This window comes from Bicyclus anynana, chromosome 5 (assembly GCF_947172395.1).
Source record: "Bicyclus anynana chromosome 5, ilBicAnyn1.1, whole genome shotgun sequence".
NCBI lineage: Eukaryota > Metazoa > Arthropoda > Insecta > Lepidoptera > Nymphalidae > Bicyclus > Bicyclus anynana.
In genome coordinates this window covers 10624634-10645167 of record NC_069087.1, presented here as the reverse complement: position 1 = coordinate 10645167, position 20534 = coordinate 10624634, and the positions used below count along the sequence as shown (strand labels likewise).

Genomic DNA, 20534 nt, shown 5'->3' with positions numbered 1-20534 from the left:
CGACCATATTCTAAATAGTCAAAGCTCTGAGGGCGTACCGACTACTTTAGTTGAGTACGAACAAACTCGACTAAAATACTAAAGTAGTCCAAACTAGGCCTAAAAGGATACTCTTTACTCTTTAGTATTATATAGTTAATGCATATATATGATCTGTGATGTGAATTGTGATTGGTGAAATCAGGATAAATAGTGATGTGCTTCATTTGACGGTGATTTGACGTTTATTTTGTGTTTGTGGTGATGTGGTCTGTGTGCTAACTGAACAATTATCACAATTATTCTACTACTGATTTGGCTGTTCGTCTTTTTTCTTCTTCATACATTGAATTAAAATCAAAACAAATTATGTGAAGCTGGATGTTGTAATTGTTACATTTAGACAAGTTTATTATATACTTGATATTCTCAAATAGTGAAACTGTTTACTCGTTTACCGCAATACTCTGTTTTATCAAACAAACATGGCTTCGTATGTTGACATGAGTTTGGATGATATAATTCAAAAAAAAAAGAGGGAAACTCCAAGGTACCTTAATCTCCTATTTTCTCATAATAAGATTAGCTTTTTGACACAATTCGCACTTACTTAATTGAATCAATTCAGATTTTTTCAATCTAGCATAGGTTATAAATTTATTACTGAACTCAGCCTTTTGTATTTTTGTGAATTTATATGCTCTTGAAATGAATTCTCATAGTATAATCATGCATTATTTATGCTAATACAAAAATAAACTTAGCATTTACAGAAATGAAAGAATCTAAACTCTTAAAAATTTGTTATTAATCTACTAAATAAGTACTTATCTAGTACTAAAATGAAATACATAGTTTTCGTCTGAACGTTATATTGTTTACAAAAACCATGCAGATTATTATTTAATTTATCTTATTATATGAACTATTGTTAAACCATTTGTTGTATTACAGGCCAAAGTCAAAAATGAAAACTCAAGTACCTGCTCAATTTCCCAAAAAACAAACTATTGAAGATGCAAGGAATAAGATAATATCAAAAAAACGTACCCATATTGTGGATGCAAGAGAAAAATTAGCAGATCTTGCTAAGCACAAAGATGCTCGGTTAAGATTAGAAGAGTTAAGAGCAAAAAAGGTATTTTTATGTATAAAAATTCACTTATCACTCAATACTTGTATGTAGCTTAATGTAGAAAATTGACAGGGAGGTACTTTATACTTAGTAGATGTCTGGTAAGAATAGAGTTTGCCACAGGACTGGGTTAGGAGGTCGAAGGATGGACCAAGTCACAGGAGTCCGCTAGTACTCTTTATTTGCACACTACAAAACAAAGAACCTAATAAGAAAGGACAAAGAAGAAACCAGAAGTAGGTTACCTCTTTATACCAATGAATTCCAGGTTTTTTAAGTTTAGGATAACAAGAGACTGTGAGTGGTGTACGTCTTAGCATTCAATATTACAAGATTCTCCTAGAGAACCTTTGAATACTCACACTAAATATTGAAGTTGTTGCAGTTCTAGTGAGGCCAAGGTCTATATACAGGTTAAAGAGATATTTTGCTGGTATTCCTCACTTCTATAAATATAGTGTGGTTTTTACTAATGTTTGTCTCTCACACAGTTAGCATTAAAATAAATTAAATTATTTAATTTGTTTGGAATATAGGAATATAATATTTTTTTATATTAAACGAGCTAGAACAACTATAATCTCACCTGATAAATAATAAAAAACATTCAACCTACTTCAAAATCACAACAATGTTTCCTCTAAACTAAAAAGTGAAAAATAACTTTGTATGTGCTACCTTGTAATCAGTTTGAAGGTGGTGCTAGTGGCATATTGATTAAAGCTGTTTCTGAAAGAACCACAGCAAAGAACTGTTTGAAAATCTTAAATCTTTATGATTTAAATGGTTAGCATCACTTAACTGCACTTCACCAGTGTCTTGGCACCACCTTCAAAATGATCAGAAGATCCTTGTATTAAATATGGCTTGCATAAGAAATTTAATATTGAGCCTGCTTCAACAAACTTAATTTGTCTTTTAATTTGTAGTCAATCCTGTGCTGTAAGGTTTATAGCTTCACATATAAAATGAATATAGTTATTCAAGAAGATATTTTATACTTACCTATAGTTTAACACACAGACAAAGTCATCCATTAGTATTACTAAATTAGTTCAAATCTGCTCTGGTAGCAGTATTTCATAAAAACAAGTCACTATTGCAGTGACAACATACTATTACATCCATAAACCATTCCATATCTTACTTGGAGTCTATCACATCAAGCTACATTGTCACTAAACTTTTCAATGAAGAACAAACTTGTCTTTTTTAAAAATAGATAAAATAGGGTAGTTGACTCATCATCTATACTTATAATAAATCTGTAGAGAGGTCAATTCTGTACATGAAATATATTTCCAAAATAACTATCAGGGGGTGATTAGTGATAGATACTGATGCCAAAAATGCAATCAGTAAAATTTTTGTCTGTCTGTCTGTATGTTCTTTATAGAAACAAAAACTACTGGACGGATTTTAACGAAACTTGGTACAATTATTCAACATACTCCTGGGCAGGTTAAAGTATACTTTTCATTACGCTACCATTAATAGGAGCAGAGCAGTGAAGAGAAATGTTGAGAAAACGGGAGAAGTTACTCAATTTTTCAAGATTCCGTCGCGTGTACAGCCTTAATGGTTAAAGCTACATAGATATGATGTATGACGGAAATGTTCTCCTTAAAATTATCTATAAAAACACAACTGCATATATATGTCTATCTTTTATGGTTGACTCACAATAACACGTGTAACTCCTGATAGCTTAGCAGTTCGGAGATTTCTAATTATATTTGTCTACTCCTATGTTTATAACACTCATCAGTCATCCCTAATAAGAAAGTTAACATTATTACCTATTAAATAAAAAAAGAATCATAAAAATCGGTAAAGAAACACCAAAGTTATACATGAAATACGCTAAGCCATCGCGCGTGAATAATTCATGCTGTAAGGATTATTTTTGTGTAACGGTTGCCGCGCTCGACGCGACTCGCGGTGGGAGGAATAAATAAAGAAGTGCAGCCTTAATGAGTAGGGTAGGGGTAGGGTAGGGTAGGGTAGGGGTAGGGGTAGGGGCAGGGGCAAGGGTAGGGTAGGGGTAGGGTAGTGGTAGAGTAGGGGTAGGGTTGGGATAGGGTAGGGTAGGGGTAGGGTAGAGGTAGGTTAGGGTAGTTGTAGTTTACAACGACTTTCACGCGGACGGAGTCGCGGGCGTCCGCTAGTATTTAATATAAATATTATTAATTTCGTATAGTACATTGGCCTAAAATGTATTGATAAAGGATATGGTTAATAAAAGTTAAGGATTTCATAAACCTAATTTAAAAATTATGTATTTTATAAATTTGTCCAAATATCAAAAACGCTATCGTTCATTTTGTGCCGTTACAATGTTACTTATTGTACTGAAGATATAAACGTTAAATTAATAAATAACTAATAATTTTGGCAACCATTAAACCGTCTGGTTAAGGTATTAGTGTTTATGTGACATATAACATTGAAATATAGACCGTCATGGCCATTTTGGCTCATATTGTCAAACATTCAAAAAATATGATAATTTTTTGTATCCTATTTTCTACTACTACTGTTATACTGTTCATTATTTATTCATAAATAAACTTTATTTTAAAGCAGGGGATTGCAAGATTACCAGGTGTAAATTCTCAATATCATCGGAAATATACCCATTACAGTCACCCATATTTACCACCTAGAAAAGAACCAGGTTAGTAAGAATCCCTTAATTATGTGATTTTTAATGCTATTTAAATTTAAAATATGTATTTGATATTATTGTGTTACTTCAGAAGTATAAAAACATTTATGTAAAATGTAAATCAATATGCTATATACATATTATGCTTGGGTTTAAGCTAACCATTATCATAAAAATCAAAAATACATATTAATATGGTTTTACTAATATTAGTCCAGAATCTGTGGAGCATTTTTACAATTGATTACTATCAAGTAAATTTTCCGTGATTAGCATCATCTTGATGAGTCTCTCAACTTATACATTTACGAAAATTCTTGATTCTGGTAGCTAACAGGGTTACTAGAAAATAAAAATTTCTGAGCATAGGAATGAGATAACGTACCACGCAATTTGTGGAACAATGTGGCTGTTAAATTGTAGAACTATTATTAAGCAACAGTAAAAAAAAACTGCTGGTTAGTAACAATTTTTGATGAACTCCCCTCCTCCCAACCTGGATCAGTAACGAGGTTATTACCCAGTAACCCTGTTAGCTACCAGAATCAAGAATTTTCGTAAATATAAAAGTGGAGCGTCTCATCAAGATAAAGCTACTCACGGAAAATTAACTTGCTAGCAATCAATTATAAAAATGCTCCACGGATCCTGGACTATATGTTCTTAAATTATATTTTGATATTTATTATCTGTTTACCTTGAAGAAATTGTAGATACAAATCCAATTGTCTTTTTAGTGTTTACAGATCCGTCAAGACATGTTGTATCACAACCACTAGGCTTGAAACCAGTAAGAAGACAAAACTTCAACAACAAAAAGTTTTTGGTGGACAGATCTATAGAATCTAGAAATTTAGGTGATTTTAATGATTTTTATAATTGAGATTGTGTTAAAAAAGCCCATGAACCGTCCGTGTTGAATCTAACTATTTAACTGTTGAGCTATTGAGGATTGTTTTTCGTTTGGTATACCTTGCCTTTAAGGCCTAGTTTGGACTACTTTAGTATTTTATTCGAGTCTTACGATTTTTTGGCGGTAAATCCAAAAATGGTGCGTATTCGACTAAAATACTAAAGTACTCTGTACGGCCTATAAGTGCTGCGAATGTGATTGCTATCAACTATGACAAAAAATCCAAAAGATGCTTATTTTTTTTATTTAACTTAATGAGAAAATAATCATTTTAAGGTAAACCTGTGATAAAACCAATAACTAGAACTGTGGAAAATGACATTGTAGTAATTGATGACCCAATGGAAGAGAGATTTGATATTTCAAGAACAATTTCTAACCGTAATTCAAGCTTGCAACTCAAAATAGTTACACACAATAATAATGCATTCAGGTAAGTCTCTACACCAAAATATATTAGCAACATTATCTCATCACCAGCCATTAAGCATCCACTGCTAGACATAGGACTCTTTTAAGCGGTTTTTTGAATCCAATCGATGCCAGCCACCTTCTGTGGTCGTCGGTCCATCTAGTGGGAGGGCGCCCCACACTCCGCTTAGGGTTCATTTACACGAACAGCAACTGCTACCGACAACTGCAGTCGACGGTAGTCACCGACTGCAGTCAACGGCATCGACTGCATTTGCCGACGTCTCTGCGGCACTCAACGGCAGTCAACGACAGCCAATGGTAGTCAACGGCAGCCAACGGTAGTCGCCGACGTCTCGGCGGCAGTCGACGGCGGTCGCCGACTGCAGTCGTCCGTCGGTAGCAGTTGCTAGCTGCCGTTGGCAACGTGCTGCTGGTGTAAATGAACCTTACTGAGACGTGGTCTCCACTCAAAAATCTCACGACTCCAACGACCATCGGTCGTCCATACTGATCTGTATTGCAAATTATAATTATTGTATGAATATGTTAATTATTACAGAAGTGCTACTATAGAAAAAGAAAAGAGCCCACCAAGACCGCCGTCAATTTTGAAGAAAAGACCAATGGCCGCTCTGCGCAGTGAAAACAAAATAGAAAAAATGGAAAAGCCTCCTACTGAATTTAGGATTATCGTCAGTAATTTACGTAGCTCAGTCACAGCGGGAGACATTGAGGTATAGATATATCTTCAATACTTATCTTATGCAATTAGTAATATATACAACTGTTACTTTATCCTTGTGGAATTAAGTTTTTCACAAATCCGATGGATTTTTCCTGGGTGAAAAATCTATTTCTATTCCAAATTTCAGCGAAATCGCTTTAGTAGCCGCAGCGCAAAAGAGGAACTAACACACACGCACGCACGCTCGCACGCGCACACACACACACACACACACACACACACACACACACACACACACAAACTTACACATAAAATTTCGCCTTTATAATATAATATTAGTGTGATTATAATTTTTGTGTCTATCGTCACAAGTATGTAAAACCAGTCTAAATTTTGATAAATTTAAATCACAAATTTTTGCCAATACATTTAAAAATTTTGAAATACCCCCCATAGTTATGAATATAGATAGAACAGATGACTTGTATGTTTGAAATGCTTTCCATCATAATAGGAAACCGCCATGGGGTAATTTTTCGGGTGATAATTTCGGGAGGGTAAACCTCTTGGTAATGTAATGCTTTTTTATCTATACTTCTATACTAATATTGTAAAGAGGTAAAGTTTGTAAGTTTGTCACATTTTTTAAATGGGGTAATCTTCGGAACTACTGGTCCGATTTCAAAAATTCTTTCACCAGTAGAATGCTACATTATCGGGGAGTGCTATAGGCTATATTTTATATAGGTATCATATATATTAGCCGAGTTAACACAGTTTTTGTCATACAGGTCGGACCGAAAATCCTCTTAAGCAGACTTATTCGCATGCGTTGCCTTAACCATTCAGTAAAATTGAAATTAATGTATGGAGGCTTCATGTATCTTTAGAAGTTCTACAAAAAAGTCCGCGACACCATATATCTATCTTCTATATATTAGCAGATATAGTACCTTTTGTGTTTTAAAAATTATTAATTTTATATACTTAGGTTTGCGTCATTATTTATGCTACTTAACTTAAATCCTTATCAAAATAAATTATTTAATAATCACAAGGATATTATGGAGATAAGATTTGCCCTTTATAGTATGTTAATTAGTTAAATAGTTTCGGAGATAATACAAAATTTCTAAAAGACGCAGAAATTCCGCTACATGACGCCCCGCGGTTTCAATTACGTAGTTCCCGTTCCTGTGTGAATATGGGATCAAACACAGCCTATGACACTCGCAAATAACGTAGCTTTCTATTGGTAAAACAATCTTTCAAATCGGTCCAGTAGATCCAAAGATTATAATTTTAGCATAGAAGTCCCTATTTTCCTTTGTCATCGCATCACGCTCATAGGGCTGGACCGATTTTGCCAAGGGTAGGGGTAAGGTAGGGAAGGGGTAGGGTGGGGTATGGCAGGGTAGGGGAGTGTTTGCCTAGGTTAGGGGTAGGGTCGGGGTAGGGCCTACCCCTATCCTAGGGGTAGGGAAAGGGAAGATTACGGATAGGGTAGAGTACGGGTAGGGTAGGGGTAGGATACAGTTAGGGTACGGGTAGGGTAGGAGTAGGGTAGAGGTAGGAGATCGATACTGAAGCCTATTTTCTATTTTTTGTCTGTCTGTTTGCCTTTTTTTTTGACCGGGCATCACGCTGAAACTACAGAATGAATTCAAATGATACTTAAAACGATTTGAGACCCTAATACGTAGAAGGATAATAGGATACTTTTTGTCGCGAAAACAAAATCAGAAATGGGTGAAGTAGTGGTAGAAAGTTTGTACGGAAAGTCCTTAATTTTTCTAGGTACATTTGTAAATGTAAAATGATAAGTGGACTATTTATTAGGTATAAGTTATAAAACTTGCAAAATAGAATGTGAAATAGGGGTTGAAAGTTGACATCGATTTTTACGCGGACGAAGTCGCGGGCGTCCGCTAGTTTAATATATAGTGAAGAACCATCTTGATACATGTCACAGACAGACAGTCAATTATATAAATCAAATTGATAGGTGTCTGTTATTCAATCACGCCGGAATGGGTGAAATGGATCTGGATGAAATGTGACACAGTTCGTATAGTTTGGAATAGTATATACGGTAATATATCGTGATATTCCCACAGGGAAAGGATCTATGCAGATAAAGCCAACCAGATTCCTCGATAAATGGGCTATCTAACACTAAAAGAATTTTTCAAATCGGACCAGTAGTTTCTGAAATTAGCGCATACAACCAAATGAACAAACAAACTTTTCAGCTTAATAATATTAGTATAGATAATTATGTTTTAATTATTAGGAACTGTTTGGTGATGTTGGTGGTATGGTAGAATCTCGTCTGGTGAGACCGGGGACAGCAGAAGTCATTTACAAGAGTCTTGAGGATGCCCAGAAGGCTGTTGAGCTATACCACAACAGGCAGTTAGACAAGCAGCCTATGAATTGCTTACTTGTCACTCCTCGCACTACATCTGCTCCTTCAAGGTATGTAACCTAACCTAGTAACATTACAAGTGATGTAATTTTTTAAACTATTTCAAGGTTAAGAAATTGTATAGGTTATTTGTACATTTAATATTAAGATTTCTATATTACAAAATACTGCTTTTTATTTATTTTCCCTATAAATAATATAGCAATGTCAGTCAGGGATCCCTTGAACATTTTGTACACCTAATTACAAACAAGCTAATTTTTCGTGAGCAGCTTCATCTCGATGAGATGATCAACTTTTTTATTTACGAAGATTCTTGATTCTGGTAGCTAACTGAGTTACCGAGATAATGTACCACGCAATTTGTAGGACATTGTATACGAAAAATTAGCTTGTTAGTAATCAGGTGTACAAAATGTTCTAGGGATCCCTGACTACTATAGATAGATATGTTCTTTCTGCATCAGACAAAGATTAATAAAAACCCTGCACTGTACAGATAGTTATTGATATACTTAAATGATTAATTAATTATGTTAATGAACATTTTCATTTCAGTACCAGCAGTAGCACCAAGCCAGCCCTGTATAGCACTAATTCAAATGTTGAACCGGACATATCAACTTTCCATAAAGTGTTATTCAGCAATTTCTAAATTCAATAGTATTAAGCACTCTGATAAGGCTGCTCTTTTTATTATGTATTAGGTTTTACAGTGTGTTTTATTTTAAATAAAGTCTACTGATTAGTAAATATTTGGCCTGCATTGTTAATGTTTTTTTTTTATTTTATATATTATGTACTTTATAAAAGGATACAATCTGAATGTCTGTACCTACTTTGAATAAAACTTTACTCTGTGTGTCTGTTCGCTTTTATCTATGGAACTACAAAACAGATTTTCGTACAATTTTCACAGTTAGATTATGGGATATGTGATATTTCATCAACATGGTTTAATGAATTGTATCCAGAAAAACAAAACATAAAATAATTTTATTGAAAAGCTCTCGGCTAATATTTTTATGAATGATTGTATTTGAAATTCGATTACTTAAGATTTGTCTTTTTTGAACTACAACAAAGTAGAGTGAGTAGGTATATCGCGCATTATCATTAATACAATGGTCAATTCTTTCATTTAGACCTTTAAAATTATTATGTTAAGCATAAAAATCTGGTCACTTGTATCATGTTTAAAATAAATAAGTTCTTAAATTAACATTGGTATTGATTTCTTAACATCTATATCCTAATCATAGATAGGTACCTACTTTGAAAATACATCATAATTTGAAACTCCTAAAAATGCTTTTTCTAAGCGTAATATTACTATCATTTGAAAAAGTCTTTCATCATCGTCATCATTAGAATCCTACATTGACTCAGATGAACATGGGCGTTTTTGGCCAGTTTAACTGTAACAACTATGAACAAAAAAAAAGTGGCATAATTTTGTACTTCAGCACTAACTGAAGAAACCTAAAAATTCCGCTAGCCACGTTCCATAACTTTCAAAATAGTACATGAAGGGAATTCAAAACCAGATCCAGTGGTTAATTTCACTGAGGAGGACAACACTGACGACGGAAACGATCTAGTTTGTACCAAGGATTTTTTATACAAGCCTAGATAGCGTACTGGAAAAATGTGTGGATAGAAATTAAACTTTATTAATAAGTCTATTAAATCTATTTTCCATTGGACTTTAAAGAGAGGTAAATCCAATCTGATAAGGAAGCTCGAGGGGATGCGGTATATCTCGTTCTTCTCTACGTCAGCTGTCAGCCTAAAAAAATGTTCGAGGGCTTAGGGTGACAATGTTTGGCTCTGTAACAAAAAATATTAACAGCTATTAATGACGGCATAACGTGCTCTTCGGGGCTCGGGGGAATAATACCTTCCCATTTCCAGGGTGATAATTTTTTCTCAAACTTTCTTATAAGAAAGAAAAACTCAGTACTGTGATACTGTAAGTTTAAACAGACCTAGCTTTAGTTAATTCAATAAATATATTGATATTAAATTTATTTTTCCCGTGATAGCCCAGTGGATATGAACTCTGCTTCCGATTCCGGAGGGTGTGGATTCGAATCCGGTCCGGGGATGCACTTCCAAATTTTCCAGTTGTGTGCATTTTAAGAAATTAAATATCACGTGAAATCGGTGAAAGAAAACATCACGAGGAAACCTGCATACCAGAGAATTTTCTTAATTCTCTGCGTGTGTGAAATCTGCCAATCCGCATTGGGCCAGCGTGGTGGACTATTGGGCTGACCCCACTGATTCTGAGAGGAGACTCGAGCTCAGCGGTGAGCCGAATATGGGTTGATAATGATGATGATAAAATTTATTTTCAAGGTATTTTGGGAAAATTGTGATTAAAACAACAACTTTATGTGATTTTACAATAATGATGATATAATTTTTTAATTAAAAATTAGATGTTGTGTGTATTACCTATATTATTTAGGTACTCAATTTTTATAATCTAATTATTTATAATTTTTTTCACGTTCCTAATATTTCACACCGCCTTCTGTTCCCAATAAAATTATAGGTATTCTTCTCCACAAAATCGTGAATCCGCTCGAGTTTGTTTTGGCGAATTTCTAGCGACTTTTGATTAAGATTCTAGGGACTTAGAATTTTTGGAGTTGGCAATACTGCTGCTCTTTAGTCTACTCTATACTTTTTCATTCACTCGTTCTTCCGGGACGCCATTATCTGCTGTCAACATGGCGTGTTTCCTTTCTTCTGAAATCTGATGTGTCGATGTCGGGCTGTCGGCCATTCCGTTTGATTTCGCGGCACAGTTTTATTACATTAAATAATAATCAATCCTAATTAGTACACGATACTGTAATCTTCAGATTAGTCAAAATGAGTGACCGTAAGTATTGTGTTAGTTATTTATTTTGTTAAGTATGTGGTTAAAGAAAATAAGAACTTACCTGCTTCGTTTATGTGAAATTGTAGCTTACGCGTCTGGAGATTACACCGGCGGTGGAGGATATCCTAGCCAATATTCTATGCCCCCGCCTTCATTAAGTGCTAGTGATAGCAGTTACAGCTCTACACAACAACAAGGAGGTTATAATCAGAGTGGCTATACAGGGCAAAGTACCGGAGCTACTTGGAACCCACCAAGTTCGGGAAGTAAGTAAAATCTAACTCTTGAACACAGTTATCACTAGGCCAAATATAAAAATTAATAAAATATAATAAGACTTTAGTTTTGGTAACTGGATCTCAAGACTGGTAGATCTCTGAAACATTTAGGTAAATGTACCAAATTACGGTATTTTAATTTCCTGTTTAGCATATAATTTATATTTAACTAAAGGAAAATCGTGTAGAAAACTAAGGCAGACTACCTCTCAGTGATGCTTGATGATTAAATAATCTTTTTTTACCAATGAGCCTTCTAGACAGGTCTGAGCATAACTGATATTTGAAACAAATACAAACTGACCAATACTTTATTTTATGTTAAATAACAAGATGCTGGTGGAGGAAGCTATGGCGGATCTCAACAAGACAGCAGTTATGGACAAAGTTATGGCTCTAACTATGGCAGTACGGGAAGTTATGATCGTAACAATGGAAGCAATTATAATGCGAGCAGCAATGATCGTGGGAGTAGCAATTATGGAAGCAGTGACCGCGGAAGCAGCTATGGCAATAATGACAGAGGTGGTGGAGGCGGCGGCGGTGGCGGTGGTGGCTATGGAAGTGATCGTAGCGGAGGTTCCAGTTTTGGTGGAGACCGTGGCGGTGGCGGCGGCTACGGTGGATCAGGAGGGGGTCGCGACGGAGGATATAGAGGAGGTGACCGATCAGGTGGCTACAATAGAGATGGGGGGAATAGAGATGGAGGATATGGGTAAGCATCTTTTAAACTTATTCTTGTTTCCTTGAAAATGTGTGCCTTGTCTAGGTATTTCTTATGAATTGTTTGTACACAATAGTGTGTTTTTAAGGATAAATAGTGTTTCAACTGGTTGAATTAATGATTCATTCTAGTTTGAAAATCTGAATCTTAAGAAGGAACAGACTTACTGTTTATGAGGAGTACAAATTAACACAACTCTTCTGAACTAAAGTATATGTGTTTATGGTCACAAATTTCAATAACAGATTTAGCATTTTGAACATTATTTAATTCTATAGATATTTATGATTACAATTATTGTTCATGGTTTATTTACATTATTTGTATGTATTTACAGGACTAAATCAAATTAGTCACAATATACATAAATAATATAATTATACTTTACCATGCTTCAGAGTATTGTTTCTGTTACAATATGATAAAGTACAATACATATATTTTTATAACCCCATAATGAAATAAAGAAACAATATAATATTTTTTCATTATATAAACTCATATTGAAGACTTATGAATGGTTTCTAATTGTGAATTATATGAGTTATTTTTTTGTATGTTTTAACTTTGATATTGTTTCTTTATTATATGAGTTTGACATAAATCTTCTTCAGGTATAACCATTTAAAAATGATTTAAACATCACACACCTTGAAAATACTGTACACTTTGACTAACTAAAGTCAAGAATACTATTAATAAACAGTATAATTTCTTAGGCTGTCAGTTTTATATTTTAATAGGGATCTTCCTAAATATTAATGTTACCATAGCCTTGGTTTAGTCTCTATTAAATCATTTATCAGATTGAGTGATACTCAACTAAATTTGGAAGGGATAGTTGAGTTGATTGAAAAAGTTGTGATTAAGGTAAAGAAATTGCAGTTATGATAAAGAATAAAAGATTGGGTTTTCATATACAGTTGTGCCCTATCCTACTATATAAGTGGTAAATAGGTATAAGTTAAAAAAAAAACAACTGAAAACCATAAAGATTGACAACCCACACTAATCATTTCTTCTTAGTGCATTGCTCATCATATTGTAGTGTTGTTCCCTGTTATGAGGAAAACCAAAACCACTATTTGTCAACTAAATAATATGGAACATTGCAAACACTTCAACTATTAGGGGTTCATGCTAATCCAGTAGCCGCCTAAAGATGATTTTAGAAGGAATAGTAAACCATGAGTAGTTGAGACATTTTGTGTGGATATAACAAAATTTCATTAAAATCGGATATATTTAGAGTTCCTGTTCTATTACAAATTATTTAATGTATAACATAAATATGTCATCAAAAAAAATTTTATTAAATTGCATTCAATTGTGTAACTTTCCTGAAAAAGTGGTAAAACGCCAAAAGTAAACAATCATAATATGTTCTTGTATACAAACTTATAGTAAACCATTTTCCTGTTTGATGAGTTTGCCGATTCATTGTCATGTTAATTGTTTGAGAGTTGTATAAACTAAAACACTTTTTCAGGAATATTTGTGTGCATGTAAACAATAAGTTGTGTATAAAAGTGTACTTGACGCCAAATGTTGTTCTAAGATTTTCAAGGTATCAAGGTAAATAACACAAAAGAAAAGGATTCGTCACGGAAAATGGTGTTATGTGATGTTAGTTACGATCTGCGTGCTATCACCATACAATGTCCCCCGGCCTGCCGAGTGTGAACTAAACGGTGTTCTTATTGTTTTAGTGGCGGCGGCAGGGGGGGTGGTTTTAATAAAGGTAAAGCTCCTCGTTACGAGCGAGTGATGCTGTTGTCATATTTTTAATTTGTAATTATTTAAGGGCTGCCAAACAACTTGCTGAATGTGTTCATAAAGGTATTAGTGGCATCACTTCATGGCTGTTGACAAAATTTAATTCTTTTATGTGTTCATACTGGAGTGAAAGTTCCTAGTAAGATATACATAAGAAGCTACATAAGTTATATGTTTTATAAAACACAGTGTAAAAGGGAGTTTGTATCTCAAAGAGTTATGAGTCAGGATGATCAGTGATGTAACAAAAATGTATTTTTGGGTTACTATATTTGTGTTCAATTTACAATAGCTTTTATAGCTAATTAGGAAAAACGTTGAAATGATAAATTTTCACTCTTGAATTATTTTCCAACATTGAGAGAAACATAATGTGAAGATTAGTACCAGTGCTTTAAGTTTCCGAGTATCAAGCCAGTCTATGCAGGGAACTATGATAATTATACTGACTACCGTATATGGACTTCATCTACCACAAGATGTTCACATCAGTTTGAAACTTCAGTATGCTGTGCTCAAAAGGAACCTTAATGTTGATTATTGAAGAGTCAGAAGTATTTCTACTACAAGTATTTGTAAGGGGATTCAATTCGAATTTTCGATTCAAAACTTAACATTGAATTAGGTTCATCAGGTGTGTCTATTGGAAATTGCTATCGCATACAGGTTCCTCATTTAACATTGCGAAGAAAACACGTAATGATTAGTCATTGATAGTTGGAAAACAGACTTTCAGGATCATTTAAACACAATGCAAAAGCATCTAATTCGCGACTTTAAATTGATTTAAAGTTGTTGTGTATCGAACGGACGTTGTTAGAGTTATTGGATCATTTTAATTATTTTAATGATGAACTTTTATTGCAATGCGAATAAAACACTCAATTTAAATGTGTTGTGGCTTGCCACAGAGCTGACTTCGAAAACATTTTTCTACACATAATTTGCAAGGAGGTTTCATTATTAACTTAACATCTAAGGTTTTAATATTATTTTAATGTTATTGCATCCCACGGGACCCCAAACTTGCATCTTCCCAATCTAGTTTTTTTTTTATTCTTATAGTTAGCCCTTGACTACAATCTCACCTGACGGTAAGTGATGATTCAAGATGGAAGCGGGCTAACTTGTGAGGATGTAAGTCCACACCCCTTTCGGTTTCTACACGACATCGTACCGGAACGGTATATCGCTTGGCGGTACGTCTTTGTTGGTAGGGTGGCAACATGCCACGGCCGAAAGCCTCCCACCAGCCATACCTGGACCAATTATGAAAACCTCAATCGGCCCAGCCGGGGATCGAACCCAGGACCTCCGTCTTGTAAATCCACCGCGCGTATCACTGCGCCACGAAGGCCGTCAAGATTAAACTATAAAATCATTTTTATACAGTTAGAGAACAGATGGAAACAAGAACAAATTGTGGAAATCACATTATTGGTAGTGCTATACTATTTTGAATAGTTATGTGAAGGTTCAAATTGTACAAGCCTTTGACTAACAAAATGACTATCCTTCGTTGGGTTTTTATAACTTTTATTACTGTCGAGGTATAAACAACGCCCTAGGGTTCCTGCTGGCAATATTCAAGGATAGCTTTCTTTAATAATAAATAAATATAAATATATTTGGACAATACACACATCTAGCCCCAAAGTAAAGCAGAGCCTGTGCTATGGGTACAAGATAGCTAATTTGTATACTACACATAAATACTTTCTAGTGTATAAACACACCCAGACACTGGAAAACGCTTGTGCTCATAATACAAATATTTTTTTTTATATATGGGAATAACCCACTGCCCTAGATACAAAAAGCAGGAGTACACTCACTGCGTCACGCGACCGGTATAAAATGGTATTAAGACTTGTAAACAGATCCGTATGTTTCACCTATGGCTAGCGTTTTATTTGGCCTACGGAATAATCAATCAATCAATCAATCAATTTATTTCTTTGCAGATACATGCATTATTTATACAGGTGGTCGGTAGATGTAGATGGTAAATGTATCTTGCCAATCACATTATCGAGTTGGCTAATAAAGTCAGAGTATTTGACATCATGCCTATGAATGAAGAAATTAACACGTAATAAAATTCTCATGAAAAAAATAGAAGCAGTCACCAAGTTTTTTGCCCATTTTTTTGGTGAGAAGTATATATTACGTGTTAATTTCTTCGTTCATAGGTAAGCTGTATATGTAATGTAATGTATAAAATATATTATTAAATTGCATTTTTCATAATTAATATGAAAAATGTACTTCAAGTCAAAATAAAGGACAATTATTACCAATAAATAGTTTATTATACGTCGTAACGTCGTCGTCATATGTGACAATAAGAATATGAAAATTAAATGGTATTAAAATATGGTTGTTATTTTACGTACTAACATATTATATTTTATAATTAACAATATAAAATTCGTCAGAGAACATGATGCAGGAGAGGTGACTTGGATAATGCTGCGGCCGAAATAATATGTAGGGAATTCGACAAGTTAACGTTGTAATTGGTCATTTTGTAGTGGTAATGATTGTCAGCAGTCCGGCCAAGTGTATATTTTAATTATTACGATTTGCCAACGGTGTGTTAATAATACGGAGTATACGTCATTGAGTGTCCAGATTTTTCCACTACATTTTGGCAGCCCTGTGCTTTAACGAATTTTTACGTGTTTTTACTGAACTGTTATATAATTGTTAATCTTTTTTTTTGGGTAAATTTGTATACAAATGAAAAGTGATGTTGTTTGTGAGCTTCCTGTAATGTGTAAGATAAAAAACATACATACAGCCGAAAAAAGAAACTTCTTTATGGAAGTAGGTTAAAAATGTGTGATCACTGTCACTCTTGATGATGGAAAAAGAGTTATTGGTTAGTTTTAACATCAAATGAAATAAGAAATTATGTTTCAATAAGAAGAGTAAAGCAAAAAAGGGTTTTAATAATGGTTATAATAATTATAAAAAAATATTTACTAAATATTGCAAAATCGTGGGTAATCTCTAAATGGTTAATTGTTAATGAAAAATGTAGTACGGCTGAGCGACATTATTAATTGTTGCTATTTATAGGCGGCGGTGGATTCGGTGGCGGGGACCGGGATGGAGGTGACATGGTCACCCAGGAAGATACAGTTTTTGTGCAAGGCATGAACCCATCGACCACTGAAGATGAATTATGCCAACATTTCGGTGCCATAGGCATTATTAAGGTAATTTGTAATGCTATCCTACTAATATACAAAATACTAAAAGCTAGAAGTAATACTAATATACTAAAAGCCTCAATAGCTAATAAGAGCGGTTGGACTTATCACCGAGGGGTGGTTGTTCGATCTCCACCATGTTGGTCTATTGTCGTACCCACTCCTAGCACAGTCTTTCCCGACTAGTTGGAGAATGGGAATATTGGTTATATTATAAAAAAATATGCCAAAAAACAAAATATAAACGTGAAACTTTATATGGATGTTTGTTATTCTTTAACGCCGCAACTACTGAACCGATTTGGCTTAAATTTGGAATGAAAATAAATTTTATTCTGGATTATCACATAAGCATCTTTCAACACTTTTCATCCCGGAAAAATCTAAAATAGTTCCCTAGAGATTTGTGAAAAACTTCACGCGGACGAAGTCGCGGGCGTCTGCTAGTATTTTACATTTTTAAACTTGCAATTTCTTTTATTTCCTTTTTTTTTCAGATTGATAAAAAAACACAAAGACCTAAAGTGTGGATGTACAAAGATAAAGCTACCGGCCAACCGAAAGGAGAAGCGACCGTCACATACGAAGACTCGAACGCCGCTTCGTCCGCTATACAGTGGTTCGACGGCAAAGATTTCAACGGAGCTACAATAAAAGTCTCGCTCGCCCAGAGACAGAACACATGGGCAGGTGGTAAAGGTGGCGGCGGCGGCGGTGGCGGTTTCCGTGGCGGTCGCGGGGGCGGTGGTCGCGGCGGCGGTGGCGGAGGCGGTGGCGGTGGTGGCGGCGGCGGCGGTGGAGGCGGCAACGGACCGACATTCAACCGCGCCGGGGATTGGATTTGCAGCAATCCTACGTGTGGAAATACTAACTTCTCGTGGCGAAAAGCCTGTAATAGATGTAATGAAGAAAAGCCAGGTGGCGGTGGAGATGACGGTGGTCCACCTCATGGAGGTCGCGGCGGTGGCGGCGGCAGGGGTGGTGGCCGCGGAGGTGGTCGTGGTGGCGGCCGTGGAGGCAGTGGTGGCGGTGACCGCGGCGGCGGCGGCTGGGGCGGCGGCGGGCGCCAAGATCGGGGCGGAGACCGCGGCGGCGACCGGCGGGGCTCGGGCGGCGGCGGCGGTGACCGCAGCGGTGGCGCCATGAGAGGAGATGGAGGGTGAGCTTTGATTGTTAAAGTTCTTTTTGTATTATGTATATGAAATGATTTTTCATGTTTAAGTTCCTTATCGCACGTTGCGAAAGGGGGCTAGACGGAAAAATTTACCCGACTGTGTAAGAAGGAGGGTAATGGTTTTGCTATAGTTGCAAGTCGTAACCTGAAGACAAGCTCCAGGGTAGTAATGCGATAGCGATAACAATTGTGATAGCAAACTTCGTTCCATCCGGGTGTCCCTTGACACTTCTCAAGTTATTATCTATTGTTGATTAAACTTAGAAGTAATAACAATAAAGCATATCAATAATATACCTAAGACATGGAGCCCATTTTGTTATAATATTTCGAACTAGCGGACTCCCGCGACTTGGTACTTGATACACGTGACTTGGTCTTGGAAATTCTGTTTTCCACATTTAACCATGTATTAACCATGTAGTTTTTGGGATACAAACTAGCCTATATTTGCTGCATAACCTCTGTCTTCCAGTTAAAGTCCCATTAAAATTTGTTCAGCCATTCCAGAGATTAGCATGGACAAACAGAAAGACAGACAAAAATTTTAAAATAGCTTGATTATGATTTAGTATCATGTAAATATCTTTAATTACAGACCCGTACAGATGACTGAATAAGCACTTGAAAAATCGTTATTCTTGAAATCACAGTCAGACACTTTATATGTATTGGTATTGGTATAATATTTCATCACTATCATCAGCCATTTTAGTGGCCACAACGCGGCCGGAGTGCTAACATGCGATCAAGAGAAGAGAAATAGACAAAATGTCGTCCAATGGCGGCGTAGTTGTCCAATTTGTCTGTTTCTCTTCACGAGATTGTCTATGGTAGCATGTTAGCGACCAGCGTAGACTCTGTTGTGTGCTGTGCTCTAATGCATTGTTTCCAAAGATTTTCACAGCTTGTTTTTGACAATATTTTTTTATTTGTTTTCAGGGGCAGGGACAGACAGAGACCTTACTAAGCATTTACATTAATGTAAAATTAAGTCCTAGTTTAGTCAATAGTTCTGACTGGAATGTATTGTTTTGTTTATTTTACAATACACAGTGAATATTTCTCTTGCAATGTATTTTCAATGCGTATTTTCAATGCGCATGTACGACGATTTAAATGTGGAGGCTCGCGTAATAGTCATTTGCCTACAAACTCAGTCTACTGTGTATATTAAAATATACCCATTCAATACAGCTCATAAGTAATTGCGCGATCGTATAATATAATTATTTGTTTTCTGGTGGCTAACTACCTGCAAGCTCTCCCGTCACTCTAGTGAATAGTGATGTATTTCCAGTCATACAATATTATGTACCTATTATGACTGGTACGAAAGGCATTTGGATATTGCAAGTGTGAATTAAACAATAGATTGTATCATTTCATGTAAAATAAACCAATAATTTGTAAAATTAATTTATAATCAGAATTAATTTCATAAGTGTCACTTCATAAGTACAGAAGTCTATATACTGTTTGTCGAAAGTAGAATTTATCTTTTTGAAATATTATGATGTAAGTAGGTATGTATAGCTGTAAGGCGTCTCCGAAACGTTTTGTGTTGACGAAATAAATTGGTATGACTAAAATTTAGTGTTTTCTTTTTTTTTACATAGTAATACAATGTCACTAGTAAAATGGTTATATATATCATATTTTTGAATACGATTTGGCTTTAACTTGTAGGGCTATAGTCTAGAAAAACGTGTATACCTACTGCGACAAAACAAACCAAGGCTGAAACTGGAACTAACTTGACGGCGGTCGACATTTTGCTAAAAGAGCGACCCCTCACCGGGCCAGATAATTTTCGGGCACTATTTAAGTCTAAAGGAGTCTTGGCAAAGCAAAACATCTTAATCAATTATCATTTTGACGGCCTCCGTGGCGCAATGGTATGCGCGGTGGATTTACAAAACGGAGGTTCTGAGTTCGATCCCCGGCTGGGTCGATTGAGATTTTCTTAATTTGTCCAGGTTTGGCTGGTGGGAGGCTTCGGCCGTGGCTGGTTACCACCCTGCCGACAAAAACTTAATAGAAGATAAATTATTGAGACTAAATAATAATAGAGGGCTCATAGGTGGTATACTTAGCTAGGATTACATCTTGGGAGTAGAAATAAACTTTTGCATATTCTGAAAGTTGAAATTATTAGGTATATTCATAGGTATTACTGTAATAAGGACATAGAATTTTGAAAGCAAAAATTAGGGTTTTTATGCAGAATGGGAGGGAACATAAAAAGA

At 35.3% G+C, this 20534-nt stretch overlaps 2 protein-coding genes and 1 long non-coding RNA gene across 5 annotated transcripts; 2 read left to right on the top strand and 1 right to left on the bottom strand.

Annotated features, from left to right (window-relative positions):
- The first annotated feature begins 218 nt into the window (after positions 1–218).
- On the top strand, positions 219–9444 carry LOC112053002 (polymerase delta-interacting protein 3). 2 transcript variants are annotated; one of them, XM_024092266.2, is made up of 8 exons: positions 219–529; positions 934–1117; positions 3701–3791; positions 4520–4639; positions 4972–5128; positions 5669–5843; positions 8088–8272; positions 8781–9444. In XM_024092266.2, exons 1-8 carry the CDS (start codon positions 465–467, stop codon positions 8875–8877), a joined length of 1074 nt encoding a protein of 357 aa, XP_023948034.1. In that variant the 5' UTR covers positions 219–464; the 3' UTR covers positions 8878–9444. The 2 variants fall into 2 exon arrangements, with proteins under 2 accessions (XP_023948034.1, XP_023948028.1); XM_024092260.2 differs by having other exon boundaries at positions 220–529; positions 3698–3791.
- Positions 8904–11314, bottom strand: LOC128198087 (uncharacterized). The gene is made up of 2 exons (XR_008250828.1): positions 11177–11314; positions 8904–10052 (listed from the first exon to the last, which is right to left on the bottom strand). It is a non-coding gene; the product is annotated as an uncharacterized LOC128198087 (long non-coding RNA).
- On the top strand, positions 10943–19877 carry LOC112052988 (RNA-binding protein cabeza). 2 transcript variants are annotated; one of them, XM_024092242.2, is made up of 7 exons: positions 10943–11115; positions 11202–11381; positions 11727–12108; positions 13827–13858; positions 16978–17117; positions 17609–18270; positions 19228–19877. In XM_024092242.2, the coding sequence occupies exons 1-7, from the start codon at positions 11106–11108 to the stop codon at positions 19253–19255; spliced, it is 1434 nt and encodes a 477-aa protein (XP_023948010.1). In that variant the 5' UTR covers positions 10943–11105; the 3' UTR covers positions 19256–19877. The 2 variants fall into 2 exon arrangements, with proteins under 2 accessions (XP_023948010.1, XP_023948018.2); XM_024092250.2 differs by lacking the exons at positions 10943–11115; positions 13827–13858 and having other exon boundaries at positions 11238–11381.
- Positions 19878–20534: the final 657 nt, after the last annotated feature.

What these genes read in the sequence shown, in the direction of transcription:
- LOC112053002 (XM_024092260.2), top strand. Translation starts at nt 465, where the DNA reads ATGGCTTCGTATGTTGACATGAGTTTGGATGATATAATTCAAAAAAAA. An exon ending in AAGAGTTAAGAGCAAAAAAG is followed by an intron (nt 1,118 to 3,697) that starts GTATTTTTATGT and finishes TTTATTTTAAAG; the next exon opens with CAGGGGATTGCAAGATTACC. An exon ending in TATAGAATCTAGAAATTTAG is followed by an intron (nt 4,640 to 4,971) that starts GTGATTTTAATG and finishes AATCATTTTAAG; the next exon opens with GTAAACCTGTGATAAAACCA.
- LOC112052988 (XM_024092242.2), top strand. An exon ending in GGGGGGTGGTTTTAATAAAG is followed by an intron (nt 13,859 to 16,977) that starts GTAAAGCTCCTC and finishes TGCTATTTATAG; the next exon opens with GCGGCGGTGGATTCGGTGGC. An exon ending in GTGCCATAGGCATTATTAAG is followed by an intron (nt 17,118 to 17,608) that starts GTAATTTGTAAT and finishes TTTTTTTTTCAG; the next exon opens with ATTGATAAAAAAACACAAAG.